Raw genomic sequence first — 13,553 nt, 5'->3', positions numbered from 1 at the left:
ACATGGGGTCAGCGAGCACAGGGGGTGATGGGTGAGTGGGACTCGGTGCGAGTTAGGACACGGGGTCAGTGAGCACAGGGGGTGATGGGTGAGCGGGACTCGGTGCGAGTTAGGACATGGGGTCAGTGAGCACAGGGGTTGATGGGTGAGTGGGACTCGGTGCGAGTTAGGACATGGGGTCAGTGAGCACAGGGTGTGATGGGTGAGTGGGACTCGGTGCGAGTTAGGACACGGGGTCAGTGAGCACAGGGGGTGATGGGTGAGCGGGACTCGGTGCGAGTTAGGACATGGGGTCAGTGAGCACAGGGGTTGATGGGTGAGTGGGACTCGGTGCGAGTTAGGACATGGGGTCAGCGAGCACAGGGGGTGATGGGTGAGTGGGACTCGGTGCGAGTTAGGACACGGGGTCAGTGAGCACAGGGGGTGATGGGTGAGCGGGACTCGGTGCGAGTTAGGACATGGGGTCAGTGAGCACAGGGGTTGATGGGTGAGTGGGACTCGGTGCGAGTTAGGACACGGGGGCAGTGAGCACCGGGGGTGATGGGTGAGCGGGACTGGGTGTGAGTTAGGACACGGGGACAGCCGCGTTTTGGATCACCTCGAGTTTACGTCGGGTAGAATGTGGGAGGCCGGCCAGGAGTGTGTTGGAATAGTCAAGTCTGGAGGTAACGGGGGCACGGATAAGGGCTTCAGCAGCGGATGAGCTGAGGCAGGGGGCGGAGACGGGCGATGTTACGGAGGGTGGAAGTAGACGGGTTTAGTTATGCTGCGGGATATGTGGCCAGAAGATCATTTCGTTGAAAACCAGACCTCATGAGAATAAACCTGTTTCGTTTGATTCTCAGTTCGACGGAGAACGTTTCGAACTCAACCCCACAAGTGAAGGTTAGTGTGATTTCTGTATCTAACCCCGTGCTGTACCTGCCCTGGGAGTGTTTGATGGGGCAGTGTAGAGGGAGCTTTACTCTGTATCTAACCCCCTGTACCTGCCCTGGGAGTGTTTGATGGGACAGTGTAGAGGGAGCTTTACTCTGTATCTAACCCCCTGTACCTGCCCTGGGAGTGTTTGATGGGACAGTGTAGAGGGAGCTTTACTCTGTATCTAACCCCCTGTACCTGCCCTGGGAGTGTTTGATGGGACAGTGTAGAGGGAGCTTTACTCTGTATCTAACCTCGTGCTGTACCTGCCCTGGGAGTGTTTGATGGGACAGTGTAGAGGGAGCTTTACTCTGTATCTAACCTCGTGCTGTACCTGCCCTGGGAGTGTTTGATGGGACAGTGTAGAGGGAGCTTTACTCTGTATCTAAACCCCTGTACCTGCCCTGGGAGTGTTTGATGGGACAGTGTAGAGGGAGCTTTATTCTGTATCTAACCCCGTGCTGTACCTGCCCTGGGAGTGTTTTATGGGACAGTGTAGAGGGAGCTTTACTCTGTATCTACTCCCCTGTACCTGCCCTGGAAGTGTTTGATGGGACAGTGTAGAGGGAGCTTTACTCTGTATCTAACCCCCTGTACCTGCCCTGGGAGTGTTTGATGGGACAGTGTAGCGGGAGCTTTACTCTGTATCTAACCCCCTGTACCTGCCCTGGGAGTGTTTGATGGGACAGTGTAGAGGGAGCTTTACTCTGTATCAAACCCCCTGTACCTGCCCTGGGAGTGTTTGATGGGACAGTGTAGAGGGAGCTTTACTCTGTATCTAACCCCGTGCTGTACCTGCCCTGGGATTGTTTGATGGGACAGTGACGAGGGAGCTTTACTCTGTATCTAACCCCCTGTACCTGCCCTGGGAGTGTTTGATGGGACAGTGTAGAGGGAGCTTTACTCTGTATCTAACCCCCTGTACCTGCCCTGGGAGTGTTTGATGGGACAGTGTAGAGGGAGCTTTACTCTGTATCAAACCCCCTGTACCTGCCCTGGGAGTGTTTGATGGGACAGTGTAGAGGGAGCTTTACTCTGTATCTAACCCCGTGCTGTACCTGCCCTGGGATTGTTTGATGGGACAGTGTCGAGGGAGCTTTACTCTGTATCTAACCCCCTGTACCTGCCCTGGGAGTGTTTGATGGGACAGTGTAGAGGGAGCTTTACTCTGTATCTAACCCCCTGTATCTGCCCTGGGAGTGTTTGATGGGACAGTATAGAGGGAGCTTTACTCTGTATCTAACCCCCTGTACCTGCCCTGGGAGTGTTTGATGGGACAGTGTAGAGGGAGCTTTACTCTGTATCTAACCCCGTGCTGTACCTGCATTGGGAGTCTTTGATGGGACAGTGTAGAGGGAGCTTTACTCTGTATCTAACCCCGTGCTGTACCTGCCCTGGGAGTGTTTGATGGGACAGTGTAGAGGGAGCTTTACTCTGTATCTAACCCCCTGTACCTGCCCTGGGAGTATTTGATGGGGACAGTGTAGAGGGAGCTTTACTCTGTATCTCACCCCCTGTACCTGCCCTGGGAGTGTTTGATGGGGACAGTGTAGAGGCAGCTTTACTCTATCTAACCCCCTGTACCTACCCTGGGAATGTTTGATGGGACAGTGCAGAGGGAGCTTTACTCTGTATCTAACCCCGTGCTGTACCAGCCCTGGGAGTGTTTGATGGGACAGTGTAGAGGGAGCTTTACTCTGTATCTAACCCCCTGTACCTGCCCTGGGAGTGTTTGATGGGACAGTGTAGAGGGAGCTTTACTCTGTATCTAACCCCCTGTACCTGCCCTGGGAGTGTTTGATGGGACAGTGTAGAGGGAACTTTACTCTGTATCTAACCCCCTGTACCTGCCCTGGGAGTTTTTGATGGGACAGTGTTGAGGGAGCTTTACTCTGTATCTAACCTCGTGCTGTACCTGCCCTGGGAGTGTTTGATGGGACAGTGTAGAGGGAGCTTTACTCTGTATCTCACCCCCTGTACCTGCCCTGGGAGTGTTTGATGGGACAGTGTAGAGGGAGCTTTACTCTGTAGCTAACCCCGTGCTGTACCTGCCCTGGGAGCGTTTGATGGGACAGTGTAGAGGGAGCTTTACTCTGTATCTAACCCCCTGTACCTGCCCTGGGAGTGTTTGATGGGACAGTGGAGAGGGAGCTTTACTCTGTATCTAACCCCCTGTACCTGCCCTGGGAGTGTTTGATGGGACAGTGTAGAGGGAGCTTTACTCTGTATCTAACCCCCTGTATCTGCCCTGGGAGTGTTTGATGGGACAGTATAGAGGGAGCTTTACTCTGTATCTAACCCTCTGTACCTGCCCTGGGAGTGTTTGATGGGACAGTGCAGAGGGAGCTTTACTCTGTATCTAACCCCGTGCTGTACCTGCATTGGGAGTCTTTGATGGGACAGTGTAGAGGGAGCTGTCCTCTGCATCTAACCCCGTGCTGTACCTGCCCTGGGAGTGTCTGATGGGACAGTGTAGAGGGAGATTTACTCTGTATCTCACCCCCTGTACCTGCCCTGGGAGTGTTTGATGTGGACAGTGTAGAGGGAGCTTTACTCTATCTAACCCCCTGTACCTGCCCTGGGAATGTTTGATGGGACAGTGCAGAGCGAGCTTTACTCTGTATCTAACCCCGTGCTGTACCTGCCCTGGGAGTGTTTGATGGGACAGTGTAGAGGGAGCTTTACTCTGTATCTAACCCCCTGTACCTGCCCTGGGAGTGTTTGATGGGACAGTGCAGAGGGAGCTTTAATCTGTATCTAACCCCCTGTACCTGCCCTGGGAGTGTTTGATGGGACAGTGTAGAGGGAACTTTACTCTGTATCTAACCCCCTGTACCTGCCCTGGGAGTGTTTGATGGGACAGTGTAGAGGGAGCTTTACTCTGTACCTAACCTCGTGCTGTACCTGCCCTGGGAGTGTTTGATGGGACAGTGTAGAGGGAGCTTTACTCTTTATCTAACCCCCTGTACCTGCCCTGGGAGTGTTTGATGGCACAGTGTAGAGGGAGCTTTACTCTGTATCTAACCCCCTGTACCTGCCCTGGGAGTGTTTGATGGGGACAGTGTAGAGGGAGCTTTACTCTGTATCTCACCCCCTGTACCTGCTCTGGGAGTGTTTGATGGGGACAGTGTAGAGGGAGCTTTACTCTATCTAACCCCCTGTACCTGCCCTGGGAATGTTTGATGGGACAGTGCAGAGGGAGCTTTACTCTGTATCTAACCCCGTGCTGTACCTGCCCTGGGAGTGTTTTATGGGACACTGTAGAGGGAGCTTTACTCTGTATCTACCCCCCTGTACCTGCCCTGGGAGTGTTTGATGGGACGGTGTAGAGGGAGCTTTACTCTGTATCAAACCCCCTGTACCTGCCCTGGGAGTGTTTGATGGGACAGTGTAGAGGGAGCTTTACTCTGTATCTAACCCCCTGTACCTGCCCTGGGAGTGTTTAATGGGACAGTGTAGAGGGAGCTTTACTCTGTATCTAACCCCCTGTACCTGCCCTGGGAGTGTTTGATGGGACAGTGTAGAGGGAGCTTTACTCTGTATCTAACCCCCTGTACCTGCCCTGGGAGTGTTTGATGGCACAGTGTAGAGGGAGCTTTACTCTGTATCTTACCCCCTGTACCTGCCCTGGGAGTGTTTGATGGGACAGTGTAGAGGGAGCTTTACTCTGTATCTAACCCCCTGTACCTGCCCTGGAAGTGTTTGATGGGACAGTGTAGAGGGAACTTTACTCTGTATCTAACCCCCTGTACCTGCCCTGGGAGTGTTTGATGGGACAGTGTAGAGGGAGCTTTACTCTGTACCTAACCTCGTGCTGTACCTGCCCTGGGAGTGTTTGATGGGACAGTGTAGAGGGAGCTTTACTCTTTATCTAACCCCCTGTACCTGCCCTGGGAATGTTTGATGGCACAGTGTAGAGGGAGCTTTACTCTGTATCTAACCCCCTGTACCTGCCCTGGGAGTGTTTGATGGGGACAGTGTAGAGGGAGCTTTACTCTGTATCTCACCCCCTGTACCTGCCCTGGGAGTGTTTGATGGGGACAGTGTAGAGGGAGCTTTACTCTATCTAACCCCCTGTACCTGCCCTGGGAATGTTTGATTGGACAGTGCACAGGGAGCTTTACTCTGTATCTAACCCCGTGCTGTACCTGCCCTGGGAGTGTTTTATGGGACAGTGTAGAGGGAGCTTTACTCTGTATCTACCCCCCCTGTACCTGCCCTGGGAGTGTTTGATGGGGACTGTGTAGAGGGACCTTTACTCTGTATCTAACCCCCTGTACCTGCCCTGGGAGTGTTTGATGGGACAGTGTAGAGGGAGCTTTACTCTGTATCTAACCCCCTGTACCTGCCCTGGGAGTGTTTAATGGGACAGTGTAGAGGGAGCTTTACTCTGTATCTAACCCCCTGTACCTGCCCTGGGAGTGTTTAATGGGACAGTGTAGAGGGAGCTTTACTCTGTATCTAACCCCCTGTACCTGCCCTGGGAGTGTTTGATGGGACAGTGTAGCGGGAGCTTTACTCTGTATCTAACCCCCTGTACCTGCCCTGGGAGTGTTTGATGGGACAGTGTAGAGGGAGCTTTACTCTGTATCAAACCCCCTGTACCTGCCCTGGGAGTGTTTGATGGGACAGTGTAGAGGGAGCTTTACTCTGTATCTAACCCCGTGCTGTACCTGCCCTGGGATTGTTTGATGGGACAGTGACGAGGGAGCTTTACTCTGTATCTAACCCCCTGTACCTGCCCTGGGAGTGTTTGATGGGACAGTGTAGAGGGAGCTTTACTCTGTATCTAACCCCCTGTACCTGCCCTGGGAGTGTTTGATGGGACAGTGTAGAGGGAGCTTTACTCTGTATCAAACCCCCTGTACCTGCCCTGGGAGTGTTTGATGGGACAGTGTAGAGGGAGCTTTACTCTGTATCTAACCCCGTGCTGTACCTGCCCTGGGATTGTTTGATGGGACAGTGTCGAGGGAGCTTTACTCTGTATCTAACCCCCTGTACCTGCCCTGGGAGTGTTTGATGGGACAGTGTAGAGGGAGCTTTACTCTGTATCTAACCCCCTGTATCTGCCCTGGGAGTGTTTGATGGGACAGTATAGAGGGAGCTTTACTCTGTATCTAACCCCCTGTACCTGCCCTGGGAGTGTTTGATGGGACAGTGTAGAGGGAGCTTTACTCTGTATCTAACCCCGTGCTGTACCTGCATTGGGAGTCTTTGATGGGACAGTGTAGAGGGAGCTTTACTCTGTATCTAACCCCGTGCTGTACCTGCCCTGGGAGTGTTTGATGGGACAGTGTAGAGGGAGCTTTACTCTGTATCTAACCCCCTGTACCTGCCCTGGGAGTATTTGATGGGGACAGTGTAGAGGGAGCTTTACTCTGTATCTCACCCCCTGTACCTGCCCTGGGAGTGTTTGATGGGGACAGTGTAGAGGCAGCTTTACTCTATCTAACCCCCTGTACCTACCCTGGGAATGTTTGATGGGACAGTGCAGAGGGAGCTTTACTCTGTATCTAACCCCGTGCTGTACCAGCCCTGGGAGTGTTTGATGGGACAGTGTAGAGGGAGCTTTACTCTGTATCTAACCCCCTGTACCTGCCCTGGGAGTGTTTGATGGGACAGTGTAGAGGGAGCTTTACTCTGTATCTAACCCCCTGTACCTGCCCTGGGAGTGTTTGATGGGACAGTGTAGAGGGAACTTTACTCTGTATCTAACCCCCTGTACCTGCCCTGGGAGTTTTTGATGGGACAGTGTTGAGGGAGCTTTACTCTGTATCTAACCTCGTGCTGTACCTGCCCTGGGAGTGTTTGATGGGACAGTGTAGAGGGAGCTTTACTCTGTATCTCACCCCCTGTACCTGCCCTGGGAGTGTTTGATGGGACAGTGTAGAGGGAGCTTTACTCTGTAGCTAACCCCGTGCTGTACCTGCCCTGGGAGCGTTTGATGGGACAGTGTAGAGGGAGCTTTACTCTGTATCTAACCCCCTGTACCTGCCCTGGGAGTGTTTGATGGGACAGTGGAGAGGGAGCTTTACTCTGTATCTAACCCCCTGTACCTGCCCTGGGAGTGTTTGATGGGACAGTGTAGAGGGAGCTTTACTCTGTATCTAACCCCCTGTATCTGCCCTGGGAGTGTTTGATGGGACAGTATAGAGGGAGCTTTACTCTGTATCTAACCCTCTGTACCTGCCCTGGGAGTGTTTGATGGGACAGTGCAGAGGGAGCTTTACTCTGTATCTAACCCCGTGCTGTACCTGCATTGGGAGTCTTTGATGGGACAGTGTAGAGGGAGCTGTCCTCTGCATCTAACCCCGTGCTGTACCTGCCCTGGGAGTGTCTGATGGGACAGTGTAGAGGGAGATTTACTCTGTATCTCACCCCCTGTACCTGCCCTGGGAGTGTTTGATGTGGACAGTGTAGAGGGAGCTTTACTCTATCTAACCCCCTGTACCTGCCCTGGGAATGTTTGATGGGACAGTGCAGAGCGAGCTTTACTCTGTATCTAACCCCGTGCTGTACCTGCCCTGGGAGTGTTTGATGGGACAGTGTAGAGGGAGCTTTACTCTGTATCTAACCCCCTGTACCTGCCCTGGGAGTGTTTGATGGGACAGTGCAGAGGGAGCTTTAATCTGTATCTAACCCCCTGTACCTGCCCTGGGAGTGTTTGATGGGACAGTGTAGAGGGAACTTTACTCTGTATCTAACCCCCTGTACCTGCCCTGGGAGTGTTTGATGGGACAGTGTAGAGGGAGCTTTACTCTGTACCTAACCTCGTGCTGTACCTGCCCTGGGAGTGTTTGATGGGACAGTGTAGAGGGAGCTTTACTCTTTATCTAACCCCCTGTACCTGCCCTGGGAGTGTTTGATGGCACAGTGTAGAGGGAGCTTTACTCTGTATCTAACCCCCTGTACCTGCCCTGGGAGTGTTTGATGGGGACAGTGTAGAGGGAGCTTTACTCTGTATCTCACCCCCTGTACCTGCTCTGGGAGTGTTTGATGGGGACAGTGTAGAGGGAGCTTTACTCTATCTAACCCCCTGTACCTGCCCTGGGAATGTTTGATGGGACAGTGCAGAGGGAGCTTTACTCTGTATCTAACCCCGTGCTGTACCTGCCCTGGGAGTGTTTTATGGGACACTGTAGAGGGAGCTTTACTCTGTATCTACCCCCCTGTACCTGCCCTGGGAGTGTTTGATGGGACGGTGTAGAGGGAGCTTTACTCTGTATCAAACCCCCTGTACCTGCCCTGGGAGTGTTTGATGGGACAGTGTAGAGGGAGCTTTACTCTGTATCTAACCCCCTGTACCTGCCCTGGGAGTGTTTAATGGGACAGTGTAGAGGGAGCTTTACTCTGTATCTAACCCCCTGTACCTGCCCTGGGAGTGTTTGATGGGACAGTGTAGAGGGAGCTTTACTCTGTATCTAACCCCCTGTACCTGCCCTGGGAGTGTTTGATGGCACAGTGTAGAGGGAGCTTTACTCTGTATCTTACCCCCTGTACCTGCCCTGGGAGTGTTTGATGGGACAGTGTAGAGGGAGCTTTACTCTGTATCTAACCCCCTGTACCTGCCCTGGAAGTGTTTGATGGGACAGTGTAGAGGGAACTTTACTCTGTATCTAACCCCCTGTACCTGCCCTGGGAGTGTTTGATGGGACAGTGTAGAGGGAGCTTTACTCTGTACCTAACCTCGTGCTGTACCTGCCCTGGGAGTGTTTGATGGGACAGTGTAGAGGGAGCTTTACTCTTTATCTAACCCCCTGTACCTGCCCTGGGAATGTTTGATGGCACAGTGTAGAGGGAGCTTTACTCTGTATCTAACCCCCTGTACCTGCCCTGGGAGTGTTTGATGGGGACAGTGTAGAGGGAGCTTTACTCTGTATCTCACCCCCTGTACCTGCCCTGGGAGTGTTTGATGGGGACAGTGTAGAGGGAGCTTTACTCTATCTAACCCCCTGTACCTGCCCTGGGAATGTTTGATTGGACAGTGCACAGGGAGCTTTACTCTGTATCTAACCCCGTGCTGTACCTGCCCTGGGAGTGTTTTATGGGACAGTGTAGAGGGAGCTTTACTCTGTATCTACCCCCCCTGTACCTGCCCTGGGAGTGTTTGATGGGGACTGTGTAGAGGGAGTTTTACTCTGTATCTAACCCCCTGTACCTGCCCTGGGAGTGTTTGATGGGACAGTGTAGAGGGAGCTTTACTCTGTATCTAACCCCCTGTACCTGCCCTGGGAGTGTTTAATGGGACAGTGTAGAGGGAGCTTTACTCTGTATCTAACCCCCTGTACCTGCCCTGGGAGTGTTTGATGGGACAGTGTAGAGGGAGCTTTACTCTGTATCTAACCCCCTGTACCTGCCCTGGGAGTGTTTGATGGCACAGTGCAGAGGGAGCTTTACTCTGTATCTTACCCCCTGTACCTGCCCTGGGAGTGTTTGATGGGACAGTGTAGAGGGAGCTTTACTCTGTATCTAACCCCCTGTAACTGCCCTGGGAGTGTTTGATGGTACAGTGTAGAGGGAGCTTTACTCTGTATCGAACCCCCTGTACCTGCCCTGGGAGTGTTTGATGGGGACAGTGTAGAGGGAGCTTTACTCTGTATCTAATCCCCTGTACCTGCCCTGGGAGTGTTTGATGGGGACAGTGTAGAGGGAGCTTTACTCTGTATCTAACCCCCTGTACCTGCCCTGGGAGTTTTTGATGGGACAGTGTAGAGGGAGCTTTACTCTGTATCTAACCCCCTGTACCTGCCCTGGGAGTGTATGATGGGACAGTGTAGAGGGAACTTTACTCTGTATCTAACCCCCTGTACCTGCCCTGCGAGTGTTTGATGGGACAGTGTAGAGGGAGCTTTACTCTGTATCTAACCCCCAGTACCTGCCCTGGGAGTGTTTGATGGGACAGTGTAGAGTGAGCTTTACTCTGTATCTACCCCCCTGTATCTGCCCTGGGAGTGTTTGATGGGACAGTGTAGAGGGAGCATTACTCTGTATCTAACCCCCTGTATCTGCCCTTGGAGTGTTTGATAGGACAGTATAGAGGGAGCTTTACTCTGTATCTAACCCCCTGTACCTGCCCTGGCAGTGTTTGATGGGACAGTGTAGAGGGAGCTTTACTCTGTATCTAACCCCCTGTACCTGCCCTGGGAGTGTTTGATGGGACAGTGTAGAGAGAACTTTACTCTGCATCTAATCCCCTGTACCTGCCCTGGGAATGTTTGATGGAACAGTGTAGAGGGAGCTTTACTCTGTATCTAACCCCGTGCTGTACCTGCCCTGGGAGTGTTTGATGGGACAGTGTAGAGGGAGCTTTACTCTGTATCTAACCCCGTGCATTACCTGCCCTGGGAGTGTTTGATGGGACAGTGTAGAGGGAGCTTTACTCTGTATCTAACCCCCTGTACCTCCATTGGGAGTGTTTGATGGGACAGAGTAGAGGGAGCTTTACTCTGTATCTAACCCCGTGCTGTACCTGCCCTGGAGTGTTTTGTGGGACAGTGTAGAGGGAGCTTTACTCTGTATCTACCCCCCTATACCTGCCCTGGGAGTGGTTGATGGGACGGTGTCGAGGGAGCTTTACTCTGTATCTAACCCCCTGTACCTGCCCTGGGAGTGTTTGATGGGACAGTGTAGAGGGAGCTTTATTCTGTATCTAACCCCGTGCTGTACCTGCCCTGGGAGTGTTTTATGGGACAGTGTAGAGGGAGCTTTACTCTGTATCTAACCCCCTGTACCTGCCCTGGGAGTGTTTGATGGGACGGTGTCGAGGGAGCTTTACTCTGTATCTAACCCCCTGTACCTGCCCTGGGAGTGTTTGATGGGACAGTGTAGAGGGAGCTTTACTCTGTATCTAACCCCCTGTACCTGCCCTGGGAGTGTTTGATGGGACAGTGTAGAGGGAGCTTTACTCTGTATCTAACCCCCTGTACCTGCCCTGGCAGTGTTTGATGGGACAGTGTAGAGTGAGCTTTACTCTGTATCTAACCCCCTGTACCTGCCCTGGGAGTGTTTGATGGGACAGTGTAGAGGGAGCTTTACTCTATCTACCCCCCCGTACCTGCCCTGGGAGTATTTGATGGGACAGTGTAGAGGGAGCTTTATTCTGTATCTAACCCCGTGCTGTACCTGCCCTAGGAGTGTTTTATGGGACAGTGTAGAGGGAGCTTCACTCTGTATCTAACCCCCTGTAACTGCCCTGGGAGTGTTTGTTGGGACAGTGTAGAGGGAGCTTTACTCTATATCTAACCCCCTGTACCTGCCCTGGGAGTGTTTGATGGGACAGTGTAGAGGGAGCTTTACTCTGTATCTAACCCCCTATACCTGCCCTGGGAGTGTTTGATGGGACAGTGTAGAGGGAGCTTTACTCTGTATCTAACCCCCTGTACCTGCCCTGGGAGTGTTTGATGGGACAGTGCAGAAGGAGCTTTACTCTGTATCTAACGCCGTGCTGTACCTGCCCTGGGAGTGTTTGATGGGGACTGTGTGGAGGGAGTTTTACTCTGTATCTAACGCCTTGTACCTGCCCTGGGAGTGTTTGATGGGACAGTGTAGAGGGAGCTTTACTCTGTATCTAATCCCGTGCTGTACCTGCCCTGGGAGTGTTTGATGGGACAGTGTAGAGGGAGCTTTACTCTGTATCTAACCCCATGCTGTACCTGCCTTGGGAGTGTTTGATGGGACAGTGTAGAGGGAGCTTTACTCTGTATCTAACCCCCTGTACCTGCCCTGGGACTGTTTGATGGGACAGTGTAGAGGGAGCTTTACTCTGTATCTACCCCCCTGTACCTGCCCTGGGAGTGTTTGATGGACAGTGTAGAGGGAGCTTTCCTCTGTATCTAACCTCCTGCTGTACCTGCCCTGGGACTGTTTGATGGGACAGTGTAGAGGGAGCTTTACTCTGTATCTAACCCCCTGTACCTGCCCTGGGAATGTTTGATGGAACAGTGTAGAGGAAGCTTTACTCTGTATCTAACCCCGTGCTGTACCTGCCCTGGGAGTGTTTGATGGGACAGTGTAGAGGGAGCTTTACTCTGTATCTAACCCCGTGCATTACCTGCCCTGGGAGTGTTTGATGGGACAGTGTAGAGGGAGCTTTACTCTGTATCTAACCCCCTGTACCTCCATTGGTAGTGTTTGATGGGACAGAGTAGAGGGAGCTTTACTCTGTATCTAACCCCGTGCTGTACCTGCCCTGGGAGTGTTTTATGGGACAGTGTAGAGGGAGCTTTACTCTGTATCTACCCCCCTATACCTGCCCTGGGAGTGGTTGATGGGACGGTGTCGAGGGAGCTTTACTCTGTATCTAACCCCCTGTACCTGCCCTGGGAGTGTTTGATGGGACAGTGTAGAGGGAGCTTTATTCTGTATCTCACCCCGTGCTGTACCTGCCCTGGGAGTGTTTGATGGGACAGTGTAGAGGGAGCTTTACTCTGTATCGAACCCCCTGTACCTGCACTGGGAGTGTTTGATGGGACAGTGTAGAGGGAGCTTTACTCTGTATCTAACCCCCTGTACCTGCCCTGGGAGTGTTTGATGGACAGTGTAGAGGGAGCTTTACTCTGTATCTAACGCCGTGCTGTACCTGCCCTGGGACTGTTTGATGGGACAGTGTAGAGGGAGCTTTACTCTGTATCTAACCCCCTGTACCTGCATTGGGAGTGTTTGATGGGACAGTGTAGAGGGAGCTTTACTCTGTATCTAACCCCGTGCTGTACCTGCCCTGGGATTGTTTGATGGGACAGTGTCGAGGGAGTTTTACTCTGTATCTAACCCCCTGTACCTGCCCTGGGAGTGTTTTATGGGACAGTGTCGAGGGAGCTTTCCACTGTATCTAACCTCCTGCTGTACCTGCCCTGGGAGTGTTTGATGGGGACTGTGTAGAGGGACCTTTACTCTGTATCTAACCCCTTGTACCTGCCCTGGGAGTGTTTGATGGGACAGTGTCGAGGGAGTTTTACTCTGTATCTAACCCCCTGTACCTGCCCTGGGAGTGTTTTATGGGACAGTGTCGAGGGAGCTTTACTCTATATCAAACCTCGTGCTGTACCTGCCCTGGGAGTGTTTGATGGGGACTGTGTAGAGGGAGCTTTACTCCGTATCTAACCCCCTGTACCTGCCCTGGGAGTGTTTGATGGGACAGTGTAGAGGGAGCTTTTCTCTGTATCTAACCCCCTGTACCTGCATTGGGAGTGTTTGATGGGATAGTGTAGAGGGAGCTTTACTCTGTTTCTAACCCCGTGCTGTACCTGCCCTGGGAGTGTTTGATGGGACAGTGTCGAGGGAGTTTTACTCTGTATCTAACCCCCTGTACCTGCCCTGGGAGTGTTTTATGGGACAGTGTCGAGGGAGCTTTCCTCTGTATCTAACCTCCTGCTGTACCTGCCCTGGGAGTGTTTGATGGGGACTGTGTAGAGGGAGCTTCACTCTGTATCTAATCCCCTGTACCTGCCCTGGGAGTGTTTGATGGGACAGTGTAGAGGGAGCTTTGCTCTGTATCTAACCCCCTGTACCTGCATTGGGAGTGTTTGATGGGACAGTGTAGATGGAGTTTTATTCTGTATCCAACCCCGTGCTGTACCTGCCCTGGGAGTGTTTGATGGGACAGTGTAGAGGGAGCTTTACTCTGTATCTAAACCATG

General features: G+C 52.5%; 1 protein-coding gene across 1 annotated transcript in view; it reads left to right on the top strand.

The window, feature by feature from the left end:
- The window catches only part of rapgef3 (Rap guanine nucleotide exchange factor (GEF) 3), a 112,881-nt gene that overhangs the window by 61,632 nt on the left and 37,696 nt on the right, over positions 1-13,553 (top strand). The window contains exon 15 of the mRNA XM_070874028.1: positions 846-885. Coding sequence (XP_070730129.1) covers positions 846-885 — 40 coding nt within the window. The remainder of the gene's footprint in view (positions 1-845; positions 886-13,553) is intronic.

Source organism: Pristiophorus japonicus, unplaced genomic scaffold (genome assembly GCF_044704955.1).
Source record: "Pristiophorus japonicus isolate sPriJap1 unplaced genomic scaffold, sPriJap1.hap1 HAP1_SCAFFOLD_647, whole genome shotgun sequence".
Classification (NCBI taxonomy): Eukaryota; Metazoa; Chordata; class Chondrichthyes; family Pristiophoridae; genus Pristiophorus; species Pristiophorus japonicus.
The sequence above is the reverse complement of the archived record's forward strand: the minus strand, read 5'-3'. Positions and strand labels throughout refer to the sequence as shown.